This window comes from Sinocyclocheilus anshuiensis, unplaced genomic scaffold (genome assembly GCF_001515605.1).
Source record: "Sinocyclocheilus anshuiensis isolate Anshui unplaced genomic scaffold, SAMN03320099.WGS_v1.1 scaffold218, whole genome shotgun sequence".
In the NCBI taxonomy this organism is placed as follows: domain Eukaryota; kingdom Metazoa; phylum Chordata; class Actinopteri; order Cypriniformes; family Cyprinidae; genus Sinocyclocheilus; species Sinocyclocheilus anshuiensis.
In genome coordinates this window covers 505930-525337 of record NW_015547665.1, presented here as the reverse complement: position 1 = coordinate 525337, position 19408 = coordinate 505930, and the positions used below count along the sequence as shown (strand labels likewise).

Below are 19408 nucleotides of genomic sequence, written 5' to 3'. Positions count from 1 at the left end.
CTTAAAAATAAACTTAAAATATTAATAACTACTAAAATAGTATATAAATAATACTTAAATAACACTGGATAAAGCATCTGTTGATTGAATAAATTAAATGGATGTCTTTGTTTCAGGTTTCTGTTCTGAAAAATTATGAATGTACTGAGATCATTTTTCATTGTGTTTCTTTTTGTATGCATAAGGGGCTACATATGTAAGAACAAAACATGCCTTCCTGTTTTATTCTGCAAAAAAATGGTCAAAGAAATAGATATGGAGGGAAAAAAATGTTTTCCTGTTTTTGTCCAAAAGGATGTGATTTCTATAAGCTCAGTGGTCTGTGGATGTTTGCTTGTGTATGGTTTGTACTTTTAATCTGTGATTTTGTGACCAGACAAATACACAACATGACCAGTTATTTTAAATATGCACAGTCGACCAGACAAGCACACGATAACATGTGATAATTGGCAAATTTAAATTATAATATAAGATTATTTCATTTAAAAATCATTCTGTTGTTAAAGTGTAAAATGAAACAGCTAAAGAGAGTAAAAATATGTAGTTACTTAAACAATTCAGAGACTGATGTATATGTAACTCATATTTTCACCTTGATGGGGTGATTTCTGTAAAGTTAGTGAGAGGTTACTGATTCTCTTGTTTTGGGGTTGGGTCACAATACAAGAAACTTGTCCCGTTATAGTACAAAATAAGTGAAAGAAAAATCGACAGAGAGAGAGAGAGAGAGAGGACAACAACTTCAAATCACATCAAATAATTTATCTTTATTAATAAAAAGCAATCCTAAACAAATCAAACCCTTATGTCTCACTAGGTGAAATGTGTATTTCTGCATAGCAGAATGATGTTGCCATACAATACATATTAAAGATTATATAGCCTACATATTGTACATATGTACCAATATATAAAAACAATCCAAAAGTTCATACTGATATCAGTATCACCAGTACCAGGTGGTCAGTGGTTTACATTCATATATAAAGACAGACAATACTGTGTAAAAGTAACTAAGTTGTCAAATCACTCATTTTACACAAATACAAACTCTAACACTGGCCCAGTACCAGCTAGATTGCTTTAAAGCAATCGAAGGCCAGTGGTGGTATTGTTTGTGGTGGTGATCTTGCTGCATATGTAAAAAATAAAACTTTTGTAGTGCATGTTTTAATATCTGAGTCCAAACAATCACTACACACATAAATACATGTACTAGTTGGGTCAATGAAGAGCACAAAATCCTATAGGTGGAATTTAGTGAGCATTATCCAGTCATTTCAATAGAAATCATGGTGATGGGAGCTTGTTGCACCACCAACTTGAAGTTGGTTGCACAAAGTTGCCACATGACCGAAAGAAAATTACTTGGTTTTAAAGTAACTTCATGCGTCGCTACACCATTGACAATGAACAAAGGACATCGCTGAATCGCAAAATCGCTGAATTTTCACTAATGTGACAATGCCTTATGAAATGTACTTTGAGATAAGGATCCCAATAAATTGTACTGTGTTAAAGAGCTGCAACATCTGTAACATCTTCATATAGACTACACACATTCATATACTAAAAGGGTACAACCACAGAAATTCTTTAAGTTTCTTGCTCACAGGCAGTTGTTGAATACTATCTTTCCCAAAACTCTGCACCACTGCTTTTCTCGCCAGTTCCTGTAGGCTCTGCGGCACATCTCCACGATACGGCATACTCAGACTCTTTTTAGGGGACGCAATATAGTATCCTAGCAGGCCAAAAAGGCAAGAGAAAGTATGTTTACTGCCCGCTAAACTGAAACCTCCATCCTTTATGAGCACTCGCACACTGGTCGGGCCCTCAGGAGCCCGATAGCTGAGAGTGAAGAAAACATTCGCCTGCATGCTGTCCCGGATCAGGAATGTCCCAAGAGGAAGTCTGGCCAGTCGTGCATGTGCTTCATCTACTTCCAAGGGACCCCAGTAAAATCCACTGTGGTTCAGGTAATCCACAGCCTGGGTGATGAGTTCACATTCCTTCTGGTCCCGGAAGGGGTGAAAGTGTGTTGATGGGACAGAAGAGGGTTTGGGGCACTCGGCCGGCTTGGATGGGTTCTGTCGCGCAACTGTATGGTCAGTGTCATTATGCTGGACCATTCTGAATCAGGGCCCACTCATACCATTCCTCCATGGTCCCAAAGCATGGATGAATGATTCTGTGCCGCCTGTTCACAGAAACAAAGAGTTCTAACATCAAGAGGTGGAAACAGCTCTTGCCTGGACACATTCTAGAAAGTCTGTGTGTGTGTGAGAAAGCATGTTGATTTCAAGTGTGCTCAGCTTTAATTACATTCTTCACTACAAAACAGAGAGCTTACCATTCATATAAATATGATGCTCAAAAAAATATATATTTTTGTTTTAAAATATTATTAATATATGCTTTTGTGCAGAAAATTAAAGTCAGTGTGGTGTAACCGACGTACAAGATGCTATTTTGTTGCCATGTGATAAGAAAACCATAAAACAGAAGACACATTTTGTACAGGTCATATAGAGTAACCCTAAGAAAATAAAATTCATTATTAAAACAACAACAACAACAACAAAACAACAAAAAATCATGTTTTAAAATCTGATGATTAAAAATAATCATTATATACACTGAGGACTGTGTACTGTATCAAAGTGCAAGTATTAGTACTACTTGGTGGTTATTGGTTACACCACTTTTTTTTTTTTTTAATCAAAAACGGTACAAAAAAATGTAAGACGAATTTCTGAAAACAACATGGATACAACGATGATATTTAGAATATATTTAGAAACTTCTCACTTTTCTTAACTCGAAAACCATCTTTTAAATTCGGGTCAGTGACAAAGAAAATTAATTTACATCACGCGTAAAATACTCTAAAATCAATATCCATATAAAAATCATTACAAAATATTTTAAAATATTAAAATAATTTATATCAATACATTTTATACTTTAAACACATTAAAACATAAAAACCACCATAAATAACTAATAACTCTGTCTAGCGTTCTGTGGTTGGCTATATAATGCTTTGAAAGTCTTGATGTTATAATGTTCTTTACAGACAAAAGGTTTTAAGATTTTAGGTTTTAACCGTTGGCACAGGAAAAGCGAAGGCCCGTGCCTTCTCTGAAATACCAGCGCATACATGTTTTCTCGAACTGCCAGGCATCACATGATATTTAAACGGTTTCCATGGGTTTAAATTTTCAATTGTCTACCTACACTTTTCATAATAACTATTATGCTACCGAAAGGGTTTCCATAAAGCATTGTCTAATACACGAATAACGTCACGGTGAAATTAAAGGTATAAGAAACACCTCCATTCCGGTCTCAGATGAAAAAACCTCTAGCCTGCTTACCGCAAATGCAGTTTGATGTTGACTAACCCAAAACTTCTCCAGAACTGTGTGATGATTTCCTGCGATGCTACATTTTTTGTTGTAACACATCATTCTTCGTATAGGCTGACCATTACAAAAGATAACGAAACCGAAAGTTTAAAAATCAGCTAGGCGGTCTCGCTTCTGGCATATGAATAACTGGAAGATCTCTTCCAAGAACTGCCAGTCTGGGTGAAGGTAGCATATGCCTTAGTTTATGCAAGAGTTATCTTATTTACACTACCCTCTGCTCTCAATATGCAATGTGCAAAGTAAAATACTATATTTAGGAATGGTATTTTCTCTCTCTCTGTAGCTAATACCTTCAAAATGGCGAAGCATTATGGTGATACAGCATATAATAAACATAAAAAGCCTATTATAATCAAGCAACTGCAGTTTAAATTCACGAGGAGCCTATGTATATTAATTAATCTTTTAGCTTGCTGTGATGTAGCTATGCACTTTTGTTTCACTTTCAATTCAGACGCTTTACTTAAAATCACGTGATATTCACCAAGTCATCTCGTCTTACGACAGTTTAATGGTTGAAGTATCAGGTCTTAGCCCTGGTTTATTTGTATTAAGACGGTAACCCTAAGCAAACATATGTCATATTTACATGAGCTACACATCTAAGAGCAATGTTCTTTTATCCATAGACTTGGAAAACGAAATGACGCTAATGTAAACACACAGCATCCTTATATAAGTCAATATTTTATAGCATTTTATAATATAGTAGCCTAAGAATCGTCCATTGAAAAATCCTATAATGATCATCCACTGTTTTGAATATTGGGGGAACATATCCACTTTAAAGTCTATGATGGTTATGACCCTTAAATAAAAAAAATTAAAAAAACGAAAATAATAATAAAAAGTAAAACATAAACAATGTCAAAGTGTTACGTTTTTTTATGTCAGACAACTATTGTATCTGATAAACAGCAGAATTCACTGGTAATGGAATAAATACATACAGTTTCGACTATAAACGGATGTTGTATGATTAACTGTTCTCTCTGTAGATCTATAAGATTACTTCTGACTCTTCTAGAAACCAGATCATCTCTAAAAAATATCTGATAAACTATATCTCTGATTGGCATAGCATAATAATTCATCATATATTAAGTTCAGGTCATTTTTACATCTTAGAAAACACTTCTCAATTCAATTGCCAGTTTTAAAATATCTTTAACAAATATGTTTGCATGAAACTTAATTAGTTATCAATCAGTCAGTAGTATTAATCATTATATTTGAATCTTAGCTATAATTTGCATGTTTTGCGTGCAGATTTCAGAAGAAAAAAAATACCTTGCACTGTACTGCAGATGAATCGAAAGATGAATTTTCACCTGAAGGAGTTTCACGTTTGAGATGAGCCCCAAAATCCAAAAAGGCCCGCTCTTATGCCACTGACATCAACTGCCTGCACATTCACCAGGCATTCACCAGAAATTCAGAGAGAATTTCTACAGCTGAGTTTACTACTACCCTATATTTACAGGGAAAACGATTCACCACAACCCACCATAGGTGCACACAGGTGCTTACTCATTTCAGTTTCACTTTAGCTGACCCATAGGGCTCATTAAGTTCAGGTGTAAACATTTGGAAAAAAAAAATGCTGTGGCAGTCAGAGAGACATAGATGACAACAGTATAGTATACCATGTGTAAAAGTGGAAAACAATCATATGGCAGAGACAGATTAGACTGGTGAAGAAAAATGGGTAGTATTTCAATCATGTGTTGATTAGCATAATAATGGATTATTGTAGACTATTCAAAACAATTAGACTTAAACGAAGCTTCACTTTTCGGAAAACCAACAGCTGTTAAAATAACGGCACAATTTGCTTTTACAACAGATAAAGCAAAACACTTCCAAGAAATGTACTTGACAATAAGCTTACAGTGCACTCTACTGGCAAAAGACTTAAAGGGGTCATGAACTGTCTTATTTTGTACTGTTCTCCGAGGTCCACTTATAATGTTATCAAGATTTTTACATCAAAAAACATCGTAACTTAGAAGTAATAGGCTAGTTTCTGTCCTGTTTTGACCCCCTTCATCAGAATGCTCTGTCTGAATAGGCATAGCAGATTGTAAACTCAGAAGTAAACGCTCACTGCTATGATTGGCTAACAGTTATGCATATTGCAAGTTCTGTGTGCCCAACTTTATACAGTCTGTGGTGCCCACCAATGTAAACTTCTGCATGTATGTTTGACCAGTGTTGGGCAGTAACTAGCTACTAGTTAGTCTACTAGTTACTGTAATAATATTACTTTTTGCAGTAACTAGTAGTGTAACTAATTCCTAATAAGATTTCAGTAATAATAATCCATAAAACAGCTAGTTACTTTTGATGCCTCAACCCCTACTGATTTGAAATCCAACAATCCAATAATTCCTAGATGTATTTATAATTTTCACGACTCGCACAGGTACATGAAGTCGCCAGTGCATCAGGAAAGCTTGGAATATGAAAAAGCTTACATTCAGGGGATGGAAATATTGGCATTACACTGATTTTGTCAGGAGAAAATGTTATCTGAACACAGATGTGTAAGTTGTGGCATTATGGAAGTCAAGGAATTACTTTACTCTGGCATTCCATGGCTTGCCCACCCACATCCCTCTAATCCCGATATAAATTATATTATTATAATTAAAAATCTTATGAACTTATTTGATTTCTTTTGATAAAATACTTCATGAAATATAATCATATTTGGATAGCAGAGAAATTATAGCTACAACTGGCTTCAAGCTATACACATGACAATTAATACAACACTTTTACTTAAAAGTCACTATCAATCACCATTGAGTGTTTGTAAAAACTTCTGACTGCTATCCAATGTAGATTTTGGTCAAATGATGAGGCAGAAATATATTTGTTAGTAACATTTTAGAGGAATTTTATGGGGTAGATACACAATTACAACTTCTGTGGGGTGTGAAGTAAAAGTAGTGTAACTTGTAGTGTAACTAATTACTGTTGCCAGAAAGTAATAAGTAATGTAATAATACTACTTTTTAATAAATTACATTTTTGGAGTAACGATCCCAACACAGTGTTTGACAGCCTACATCCTTCCTTCGTAGATGGACGCTGCAGTGATTTAGATCAAAAACACATAAATACTCAGTACATATCAAACAATCTGTAATAACAGACAAAGCAATAGTGACCACGTAATAAAAAAAAAAGTTACTCACACTTGTGTGGTGCGACATTACTGTCAGATCCAATATAGTTGGCACAGCATCGTCTTTTAGTTTCGGTGATTTGTATTCTTCATGAATGAAAACACTATAAAATATGTTTTAATTCCTGAGCCATAATCAAAAATGACATGAAAAGTTATGGAAATTCATTGCTCAAAAGTGTGAAAACGCTGAACCTCATGTCATCACAGGAAGTGGGAAAGATTTTAAAGTCTACTCTGGACGCGACAAAGACGTTGTGTCAGTACGTTATAAATAGAACGAGTCAGCAGTTTACTGTCAGGGGTTTGTCGTGTCGCGCCGCGCCGCTGGCGTCCGGTGTAGACACAGTGTAAGTTAATGTAGCTTTCTGATGCTGCATTTGAATTTTCATTTTTTTAATTTGAAATTAGCACAGGCCAAACTTTTTTCTCTCACGGGCCGGATGTGGCCCGCGGCCGCCTATTGAGGAATCTGGCCTACATCCTTCATAGATGGATGCTGTTGTGATTTAGATCCAAAAACTTTTAAATACTCAAACATCTGTAAGAAAAGACAAAGCAATAGTGATCATGTAATAAAAACAGTTACTCACACTTGTGTTGAGACATTACGGTCGGATCCAATATAGTTGGCACAGCATCGTCTTTTAGTTTCAATCTTTCTGAAAATCCTGCGTTGAATTGTGCTTTGTTTGTAAACGAATACGCTGTAAAATGAATTGAACAAAGGACCGAGTTCTAACTGATGCGGTCTGGATCTTCATTCAAAATTAAGTTCATCCACTCTTTCCTAATGTTGGGATCAGAAGGAAGGCAATGCAAAGAGTGTGTTTTTCCACATCTTGGTACTGTACAGCATCTTGTCTTCAGAGCCATCTTTATCGTTTGGTTTCTGCGTAGACCTGCGTTTGCCTCTATCATTATTTACACAACATGTGCGAATCGGTGGGCGGGACTAAACAGGCAGTGATGTAGAAGCAGGTGTTGATCTTCTTCTGCGGAGGCGGGGTTTAGCCACACTATTACGTCATAAAGTGGCACATTTCACAATCTGTCGTTTTGGCAGATTGGCTTCAATATAAGCTGTTTTTAGACTAAAAAGTAAGTTCTAAAACTTTAGACTAAAAAGAGTTCTGAAACTTACAGGATGTTTTTATAGTACAATGACCTCTTATATGTCAAAATATAAAGGGAATTTTGATATCGCAGTTCATGACCCCTTTAAAACATAACAACAATGCAATTAAAAACATTCAAGTCAGTATCAAATAAAAATTCACTCTGTCTTACAAGCTCATGTTTATCTGCCTTAACAACTAATGCATAGAACCAAGTCCCCAACCAAGTTACACTCGGATGTAAGTCACAATATGGAAGAAAATATCTGTCGCTACTCCCATTTCATTACGACTTTACTTTTTTTTTTTAATGACTATCTGTGTGCATGATAAAGAAAGATACCATCTGGCCAGTGACATCTAGAAACATGAGCTCCATTAACCACGTTCCACTCATGTAGTGATCATAAATAATTTATTGTATTCTTAACCCTAAACTTTCCATTTGTAGTTTATGAGGAGGCAGATGCTGTTTTATGTTCCTCCTTCATGCTGCGTCTCAGCATGTAGACAGCATCTGTGAGCGCAAGAACACCATATGTGGCAAGAACAAACCGGAAAATGGAATAAGTGGAGGGAAAAATGACACATTTAGATACAAGTGACGTGAGTGAGGATGTTACCTTTGTCTTTTTTATTTATGCAACAATCTGACAGATTCTTAATGATCTTACATTTCTGTGTCCTTGTAATGTGTAGCTGTTAAAATGTTTCCTCCATCCTGTCAGTTCTGTTGGGGTTGGTGCATCAATCCCGAAGAGCTGTCTCTGTCATAATAATAATAATAATAATACATTTTTATAAAATATTAAGGAATTTCCATGAAACCTTATAGATAGATAGATAGATAGATAGTTTTAGGTGGCAATATTGTACAATACTTTTATGTAGCCTATAGAATGGCACTGAATAATATTCATATACAATGGCATTTCCATTATACTTGCAAAACATTTTTAAAAATACCATGGTATGTTCAAAAACAAGGTGACATATTTTATACTTTACATTAATGAGGAAAAAAAATTTACTTAAATGATTTTAGCAAATGGCTGCAATATAACAAAGAGTGAAAAATTGAAGGGGGTCTGAATACTTTCCGTACCCACTGTATATATATTATTGTATAGTGCTTAGCCTATTTTATACATGTATACATATTTATTTTATATTTCTATTTATTTATTATGACATCAAGCATGGCTGCGATCTGTTGAATCTTTATTTATTATTTGTCTACCTTGACTTCACTTATAAGATGCCCAAAACTTGTCAACGGATTCCGTGTCTTTACGGGGGAGGTCGGCATATCTGTAGCACAAAAATCTATATTTTATATCTTGTAGAGCTGCAAATCAAAAAAAAAAGGACAATGGAAACAGTAGTATGTGAGTCTTGAAATGCATATAAACACACGTTTCTACAAAGGGCATGCTGCAGTTGTTTACAGCTGCGTCATTAGTTCCGGAATTTTTAAATGTCAGCTCAGCATCCAATTAAAACTGCTTAACGGAGACGTTGAGCCAATGGCTGCAGGCCTGGAGGTGGGACTTGGATGTGGTTACGCAAACTAATTAAAGCGCCCGCTTTACAGTATATGGTCAACAGTGTTAACATACGTGGTAACTTAGGTTAGTCCGAGGAAGTTATCGAGGCAATGGGGCAATGTATAGCTATCTTTTAACTGCTGTCATTTAGCTTCCTCTACTGTCAGTGGCGCCTGCAGGTGTACGGCTGTACACACTGTGCGTACCATCAGCGCTCAGACTGACCTGAGATTTGCCCCGCAAACATTTCAGCAGTTATTATAGGCCTGTGTGTCCCGTATTTCTGTCGACTGAACCAGCCATGCCATTAATTATGAATGTATCAGTCTTTTGCATGCCAAAGTCAATTTCTGCATATACATATTATGCCAAATAGAAGCAGAAAATCGTGCTATATGCACTTTCATGAGATCGGGTTAGCCTACAACAATTAAAGGGGTCATATGATGCGATTTCAATGTTTCCTTTCTCTTTGAAGTGATACAGGCTCTTGGTGCATAAAGGAGATCTGTAAAGTTGCAGACTAAAGTCTCAAATCCAAAGAGATATTCTTTATAAAACTTAAGAGTCAACCACGCCTACCTAAAACGGCTCATTCTAACACGCCCCCACATGTCTACGTCACGATGTGGTAAGATTTGCATAATGCCGTCCAAATGTTCACGCAAAGAAAGAAGGTGTAACTTTTATTCTTGCTGTAGTATTGTTGCTGCTGCCATGTCGTGAAGACACTATGTTTCATTGTGAAAGCGAAACTACTTTGTTTGGCCTTTCAAAAGAGGATGATATCCGCTTCATCATGCCTAGAGCTGATCCGTGCTGGTCGCTGAGGAAATATATCAACTTGCAGCACATTTTATGGAGGACTGTTTCCTGATCCTGGTAGAGTAGACTACAATGCTGGCTGTTCTGACTCACAGACTGTACGTTTTTTATATTAAAGAATTTGCCACTGACCATTCAAACGCGAGTTTTGAGCAGTGTAGAGTTGCGCTTGTTGTTTGTCATTTCTCCAATCATAAATGCAGACGTGGTTTTAGGTTTACGCGGCGCGATGCAATGCGTAAAAAGACAGTATATGTCATTATAATCCATCCCCACTGGATGCAACAAATGCCTCGTTTATAATGGGTTTTAATGTTTTTGTCTCGTCGCTCCGGCCGGACAGGGCATCACAGTATGGTAGGGGTGTAACATTTCTATCACACGCTTGAGGTATTCGGCCAATCACAATGCACTGGATAGTTGGCCAATCAGAGCACACCTCGCTTTTCAGACCGATGAGCTTTGTAAAAATCGACGCGTTTCAGAAGGGCGGGGCATAGAGGACAAACAATAATGTACAGTATGTGGAAAATAATGTGTTTTTTTAACCTTAAACCACATAAACAAATTTCATTACACCAAATACACAAAATAATGTTCTTTTTAGCAACATCATATGACCCCTTTAAGTAAGGACCAAGCGGCCAGCGGCAGACAGTGAGTTGATCCTAGCCTATATGTTTGATCAATTTAGCCTTCTCAAATCATCACGACTTGCCTAAAATAAAATCTATAGATATAAAACAGTTCAAGCACATCACAATGTTAGTTTAAATGTTTAACCTAGATTAAAAAAAAACTCTGTGCGTACCCTCGGAAGAAATCCTGCAGGCGCCCCTGTCTACTGTGACTTGTGTAACCTATTGAACTAATTAGTGACATAAATGTTAAGGCAGTTTCCTCTGGTAAAAGTGTCGTCCTCAATGAAGGAAATTACTCATTTCTAGAGACCAGAATATCATTACACATTGATACACATATGATACACATTGAAAATATCTTCTTTTTAGCATAAGCTATCCTTTCTGACCCCTTAGAGAAAAACAGGTTCAAAAGTAATATTTTATGCCAAAAGAACATATTTCTTTATTCTGTTTTAACCATCCAAGAGGGTTTTGATGCTTATAGGAATATAAGTCATATGCACTGCATGCACTGTTTTGACTTAGTCTGCATGTTTACACTAAACATGACTTATATTAATTTTGTCTATTTGTATCTAAAATGGAAACAATACAGAAATACTGTTGTGCCATCAACAGTTCAAATCAACTGGAGCAAAAATAGGAAAGTAGCACATGTTCCAAACGAACTGAGAAATTTGTTTATGTCTGATATAGGCTTATGCCTCTTTTCACCTGTCACTTACTGGTGACACAAGGGAGGAGTCCTCTTGCAATTTTAGATTGTCTTTCATCAGAGCAACTGCTAAAATCAAAAAGAGAAGGCTTTTGACATTTAATATCCTGCCAGAACAACATAAAAAACTGTTATCAAGATATATTTTACCTATAATGCATGAAAGCAAATAATCAACATAAAATCATAATTATGACGTCAAATCACATCTATAATATTTTCAACATGAGGATCCCGTATTTCACCACGGGACTCTAATCTTTCTTTCTTTCTTTTATATACTTTTTCTGTCAAATGTTTTCAATGTCAAAGCTGGTTATGAAGAGCACGGGTGTGCTCTGCAATAACCACAAGAGATGTGTAATGCTTTATAGTGGTAAAGTAAATGCACGCCCTATTGAAAAGGCTAACTTCCTCTTTTCGAATCCTTAATTCAGTGGTTAGTGAAGCAAAAACAAACATATCTGAAATAGTTACAAAACTATTTGCATAAAAGCTGTGTAAGACATTTGAGACAGTCTGAAAAATTATCAGAGGTGGACAGTAAGTACATTTACTTGATTACTGTACTTACTTTTTAAGTATCTGTACTTTACTTGAGTATTATTTTTTCTGGAAACTTATGACTTTAACTTCACTACATTTGAAAGACAAATGTCATACTTTTCACTCCACTACATTTCTATCAAGATCCTGGTAGTAGAAAGTCGTTACTATGTAGCAGCTTTGAAAGTCAGAGGGTGATTTTTTTTCTTCTCTAAAACAGCCTAAAAGTTTTTTGTTTGTTTGTTTTTTGACAGCCTAAACGTAATCACTCTTGTAGGGTTACGTGAAGTGATTTCCCAGCATTTTTTTTAACACTGGCCAGTTGCTTCTGTGGGGGTGAGTAGGGGTGTTCTTTTTTCTTGTTTGGTTTATATAGGTTTTTAACATTCTAAAAGCTCTTCATTCCAAAGATACTACAAGCTAGTCTGTGTATTCAGTAGGTGTAATGTATTTTAAGTTGTTTCAGAGGCATAAGGTATTGCAAGTATTACATACAACAATAATAAAACAGTGCATTGACATAAAAAAAGTTTACTTTTGGTACTTAAGTACTTTTAAAAGCAAGTACTTTTACTTAAGTAAAAATCTGTCTTTACAACTTTCACTTGTAATGGAGTAATATTTAACCAGCAGTATCTGTACTTTCACTCAAGTAATAGAGTTGTATACTTGTGTACCTTTGAAAATTATTATCCAACAGCCACATGAAGCATGTAACTTGTATGTGTACACATGCTCTGAGACTGGATGGTTTCCTAAAATCTCTGTTCCTGATAAAAGTGACGATTTTGAAAGTTTCGATCAGGCTATTGAGTTTCACTACCTCCTGTGACTCACAATGTTTGATTTCTGTTTGTTTTCTCTTATTATGACTACCACCAAACTGCAGTTTGCATAGAGAAGAGGATCAGACACAATAATGGCGGTCAGGTAATCAAATTTCACTTTTTTTGTCTTGAAAAATGCTAGACTGGTAGTACTTTAATATTCAACATGTTTTAAGACTGCCACGTTTAATGTTATTTATTGACAACTATAAGCTTGCGATTGTACAAAATGTGGTATAATAATGTGGTATAGGCTGAACAAAATGGAAGTGCATCGACTGACTGACAGTTTTGGATCAGAAATTGAGAACTTCTGTTTTATGGTTCTCTTTTTGGGTTTGCTAAATTTACTTCTGGCAAAGCTGAATTTTCAGTAGCCAATACTCCAGTGTCACATTTTCCAGAAATGGTTCTAATATGCTGATTTGTTGCTCAAGAAACCGTTCTTATTGGTGTCAATGTTGAAAACAATTGTGCTGCTTAATCATTTTTGTGGAAACCGTGATACAGTTTCAGAATTTCAGGGTTCTTTGATGAATAGAATGTTGGAAAAAACAGCCTTTATTTGAAATAATGTTTTTGTAACAATGTAAAAATTGTAAGAAAATCTACTGGTAATTTTCTGCCAGGACATTATCCATTAATTTTATGGCCATTTCCATTAACTCTAATTTTTTTTGAGTGTATACTATGACTTTTGATCAGTTTGATGCAAACTTACTGAATAAAATTATTATTTTTATTTTTTTAAATCTTTCTCTTTTTACAGGATGCGATTCTTGAGAACAGAGGGGTCCATAATTCTTTTTATATTAATTTTGGCCCAAGGCTTTCGTTACTCCAGGACATGTGATTGTGACCAGCAATATTTTTGCAACTGTTCCTCAAATAATCTCCAACAGGTCCCAAAAGTTCCAGCGAATGCTCTTGGCCTTGACCTGTCTTTCAATCAAATTGAGTCTATAGACATGAATGATCTCAGCCCATACAGTGAGCTGAAAACTCTAAACTTGCATAAGAACAAGCTCAAGTTTATACACAAAGAGGCTTTCAAATCTCAACATAAGCTGGAAATTCTTGATCTGTCCTTAAACAACCTGAAAAATCTGTCTTTGTCTTGGTTCCACGAGCTAAACTCTCTTCAGCACCTGAACCTTGTAGGAAACCCATATACCACCTTGGGACCTGCTCCCATCTTCCAGTCTCTCCTTAACCTAAGGACGCTGCGATTCGGTAGTCCTTCGCTAAGGGAGGTATACAAGAATGGCTTAGATGGGCTCACTCATCTGGACGAGATTACCTTCGTTGGCAGTAATCTGAGGTCGTATGAGAACGGGAGTTTAAAAGCAGCCCGTCCCATTGGTTTAGTCTCTTTGAGCTTTCAGAATCTATTTCAGAACGATCCAGAATTAGTCTCTAAGGTTCTTCAAGATGTCTCCCACCCTGAAACTCTGCTGATAATCAAAGATGTCGCACTCAGAACGAACACTTCGACAGAACCCTTTAAAGCAGCGAGAGAAGGTGGGACTAAAAGCTTGAGTTTCCAAAAAATCACCTCAACTGACGAAGCAATGACCTCTTTATTGATGGTCATGGATGGTTCTTCTTTGTCATATATTGGTCTTGAAGATGTCCATTTGATTGGCCAAGGGTGGTGGCAGAAAGCTTCGTATACACATTATGAAAACTTACATACAGCATACATACGTAATCTCGACATCCAAGGGTTTTTTGTGTTTAGTAGCATGATGCAGTTGGGATTTCTCCTGGTGCATCTCCATAAGGTGTCCGTGATTAACGGCACAGTGTTTGTTATTCCACAGCAAACTACCCCACTGTTAAAAAATCTTGAATATTTGGACCTTAGTCAGAATCTCCTTTCAGACCTGACAATTGAACCGACCTTATATACAGGTTTTGGTGCATATCAAAAACTCAACACTCTTAATGTGAGCCAGAATGTTTTAAAATCTCTTGGACTGATGTCTCGATTGGCCACTAACCTTAAGAGTCTCACATATTTAGATTTAAGTCATAATAGTTTTGTTTCTATGCCAGAAAACTGTAGCTGGCCAGCGACTCTTAGGTTTCTGAATCTTTCCAGCACAAAGCTACGTAAGATGACCCCTTGCCTGCCTTCTAGCTTGACGGCCCTGGATCTCAGTGAAAATGATCTGATGGTGTTCCACCAAAGATTTCCCCAACTTACTACGCTTATACTGACAGGCAACCGATTTATGAAACTGCCACAGGGGAAACTATTTCCAAGGCTGCAGACATTGCTTATCCAAAGGAACGCCTTGCGGATGTTTAATGGCAGTGATTTGAGGAGGTTTAAAACCTTACAATATTTAGAAGCGAGTAACAACAATTTTGTGTGCTCCTGTGAGTTTGTATCTTTCTTCAGACAGGATGTTGACCATTTCATCACGATAAGGGATGGTCGTCGCAATTATGTGTGCGACACTCCATTCACTCTCAGAGGTGATGCTGTTGACAGTGTCCGATTGTCAGTTTTCGAGTGTTACATGATCCCTGCTGTCTTAGTGCTTTGTTCTGTGATTATCATAGTCCTTGGACTAATTGTCGTCACCTGCTATAAGTTTCACATTATATGGTACCTGCAGATGACTAAAGCATGGATACAAGCCAAACGAAAACCTGCAGTTGGTCGACTGGCCGAGGAGCTCCGCTATGACGCTTTCGTATCCTACAGTCAACATGACGCTGAGTGGGTCGAGGAGATCCTTGTTCCAGAGCTGGAGAGCGCTCATCCTCCATTTGCCTTGTGTTTGCACAAACGGGACTTCCAGCCGGGCCGCTGGATCGTGGACAACATCATCGACTCGATTGAAAAGAGCCATCGGACTCTCTTTGTTCTGTCTGAGCACTTTGTTACCAGCGAATGGTGCCGCTATGAGCTGGACTTCTCACATTTCCGCATAGTCGATGAGCACAATGACTCCGCCGTCCTGGTACTTCTTGAGCCAATCAAGAAGGAGACCATTCCCAAACGTTTCTGCAAGCTACGGAAGATTATGAACTCCAGGACGTATCTGGAGTGGCCCGAAGACGAGGAAAAGAGAAGTGAGTTCTGGAGCAATCTGAGAGCTGCCCTACAAAGAGATGAATGATGAAGCAAAACTAGCCCAATGACCAAAAAAACTGTCCGAGTACCAAAACTCAATGTCTCTATTATGCATTTTCATATTTACTTTTATTTGTAGGCCTACTGTACACAGTGTTATCATTAACTTAATAACAAAACTAAAACTGTTCATTAAAATAAAGCTGAAACTTCATTGAAAAAACTTAAAGTGCCCCTATTATGGGTTATGATAGGTTCATATTTTGGTTTTGGGAGTCCCCAACAACAGGTTGACATGCATGCAAGGTCAAAAAACACTTTCATTGTCTTATAATATGCATTTATTTTTACCTTACTTGCTCCCAAACGATTCGTTTAAAGATTCATTTTTCCAAACCCCTCCTTTGCATGACGCTAATCTGCGGTGATTGGTCCGATTGGTCTCATTTTCATTTCATCTTGCCTGTAAAGCCTGATAAAGCTCTGATAAAGACTGATAAAGACTCTTTCTTTAGAGAGACAACTTTATACACGGTGCACTTTCAGATTTAAAACTTGGCAGGATGTTTTCATTCACTTAGAGCTATGTTACACACTGCATGAAAGGTAATTTTCAAAAATCCATAATAGGGGCACTGTAAATAAAAATTAGAAATGTTGTCTCAGCAGCCAACTGAAACAAAACCGAAGACTGAAATAGAAATAGAAAATAAAACTAACTATCAAACTAATAATAATGACAAAAGCACATAACAAAACTACTAAAACTGAAAATATAAAAATAAAAGCTAATTCAAAATATTAATAAATACTATAATGGTATATAAATAATACTAAAATAAATAAATAGTATATAAATAATACTAAAACAGCTGAGGTTTTAGGGGGTTGCTTGGATAATATATGCATACAGGCTTGTTTTTACTTCATAGGTACTGACGGTCCATTGTTACTTAACAGACTATTTTACATGACGTGTTCAGAGCACTAACACAACTGTGAATGCATATGGTTTGAGGTACAATATTAGCACAACAATCATTCCAGGCCTTGTATTATCCATAGAATGTGTTTGTGTAACGTGAGCTGTGACAATGTTATCTGTAATGACTAACTGTCTATCTCCAGTATCATGATTTCACAATGAGTTCAACCATTGTCTGTAACTTAAGTAAATACCATTAGACTGAATCAAATACTAATGTATGTGACAATGAACCTTTACAGTGAAACATATAGAAATAATTAACTTCTGATGACTTTGTTTTGTTCATGTCATATTATTTTAGACTTATTCTTTTGTTCTTAGCATGTTGTCTCTACATGTAGATTTCTCTCTTTGACACAGGAACTGTCTTGGATATGGCTTTACTGTCTAAAACAATATGTACATAAACACATGATGCATAACGATAAAATAAATCACTAAAAGCTGCTGTAACATTCTATCAAATTGTCTCGATTGTCTAGGTTATGAATAAAACATTTCTTATTAGTTTATTTATGTTTTTTCAATGTTTTGAAATAGGCCTGATACATCAATAAAACAGTTGACATGGCAAAAAAAAAGTTTTTAAATTAAGCAGTGTTTACATTGTACAGTCATTTTAAAGCTTTCAGATCTATTTTGGTCATCTTAATAGTATTTTAAACGATCTGTTTTTAGATCTCTTTTTCCAGAAATCACATGATACTGACAATTTTTAAATAGTATTTTATGGCTTTGGCGCCACCTATTGGATGTTTTTAGATTGTTAATTTAAAATGAAGTTTATGTAATTTCAAGTTGTGAGTTTATAACTGATCAGTGAAAATACTGGTGAGGTGGTGAAGGCCACATCAGATTGGTTTTTTCACCTGTTATTTCTCTAACGTTCTCACAATATAACCTGCCTGTTCTTAATGAACCCCAAACCAAGCATGTAATTTTGTGCAATGATTTGGTAGTAGTACCTTGTGTCAGTGTGGAGCTCATCAGATGGTGGATTACAGTATCAAATGCTTTTGTTGCCAATGCAAGAAAAAGGTTTTGGTATAGTGGTGAATGGTGAGGGGCATGCATATTGTTGTCAAAGAATAAACTGTAACCTTTGACTAAATATTGCATGTTTTAATAATGCAATCACAGATTATATCCTTCTCAATAAACTCACCAGTGACCCTTAGTGGGTTAGTGAACATACTGCTTGAGCATTTTATTTCTTGGCTCCTGAAGAACTTTCTACAGATGGCCATCAAAATCAGTGTATCTCAGACTCAGATAGCATTTAACAATGATGCGAGGTTGGATGATGTAAGGAAAAGCCTCATCAACTGAATTATTATTTATTGATATATATTAATATTTTTGTTTTTGGTGTGTAATCTGACCTTTGATTCAATACCACAGCCCAGTTTGACAACTAACCGGTCTCCGAGTCTCTCAGACGTTTTCTGTAAGTCATCTGCAGACGTTATCTCTCTGTATGTCAATTTCTGAATGTGGGTCAGTTAATCCTTTTAAAAATTAATCTCTTATGTTGTGGCAAAACATCTGCTAAATGGCAGAATTGATGTAAATTAAAGGGGAAGAAAAAAAAAGAACGAGTGGCAGGTCTGAAATGTTCCTTATTTAGTCATTTTATGCTTTGCTCTTGAATAGTAATTGCAAGGACAGTCCCCTTGGTGGTGCCTATGGGTTAAGTTTCTTTTTCAGTGGTGATTTTAGTGAACTCTTATTCATGGGTCAGCACTACTGGGGTTTGAATCAGTTCAGATCATAGACCGCTGGGCTTTAACCACAATGTTTGCATTAAATGCTGCAGGAAAGATAACCAGGGGGAAAAGTTTTTTTTTGCTACTCCTTCAAAAAGAACCTTTTTAAGTGCAAGTAAAAGTACTTGGTCTGAAAAACAACTAAGTCATCAGTTTAAAAGCCAAACAAAGAACAAATGTTCTCAAGAATGAAAATAGTCGTCCATAGAAACTAGAAACTAAACAAGTTACCACCCCTTCTACACATATTATGAGGTGATTTGTATACAGACACACAAAGCAATTAGCTACTGTTATTACAAAAAGACAATTACAGGTTTGAGTGCCAAAATTTATCTGAAACCATTTCTCACTAACTGCTAAAAAAAAGATACTTGAGATGCCTTTTGGGGCTTCTCATAATTGCTACACAGTCTGATCCATTTGGAGAGCCCTTTCAAACAAGACTGGTCTCTGAATAAAGTATAAGGTTTCATCTTGACTTCAGAATCTTGCACAATGGAATCCTTAAGTTCCTGCTAGAAGTTTAAAGTGTGTCCTCCGGTCCATCATGAGGAAAAATGTTTTTGAGGAACTTTTGAGTTTGAGTTTCCTGAGTACTTAAGTTTAATTCATGACTATGGAAACAAAGATACTTAAGTAATATTGTCTAACTGGATTAATCAGTTGGAAAAGTAATTTATGCCAACATTGTAGTGTAAATAACACCTAATA

General features: G+C 36.2%; 1 protein-coding gene and 1 pseudogene across 2 annotated transcripts; one reads left to right on the top strand and one right to left on the bottom strand.

Moving 5' to 3' along the window:
* Window positions 1–826: 826 nt before the first annotated feature.
* LOC107702510 (suppressor of cytokine signaling 1-like) lies at window positions 827–2156 on the bottom strand (annotated as a pseudogene).
* Window positions 2157–12288: 10132 nt separating this feature from the next.
* On the top strand, window positions 12289–16139 carry LOC107702532 (toll-like receptor 2). 2 transcript variants are annotated; one of them, XM_016504881.1, is made up of 3 exons: window positions 12289–12361; window positions 12915–12955; window positions 15480–16139. In XM_016504881.1, the coding sequence occupies exon 3, from the start codon at window positions 15480–15482 to the stop codon at window positions 15984–15986; it is 507 nt and encodes a 168-aa protein (XP_016360367.1). In that variant the 5' UTR covers window positions 12289–12361; window positions 12915–12955; the 3' UTR covers window positions 15987–16139. The 2 variants fall into 2 exon arrangements, with proteins under 2 accessions (XP_016360367.1, XP_016360366.1); XM_016504880.1 differs by having other exon boundaries at window positions 13622–16139.
* Window positions 16140–19408: the final 3269 nt, after the last annotated feature.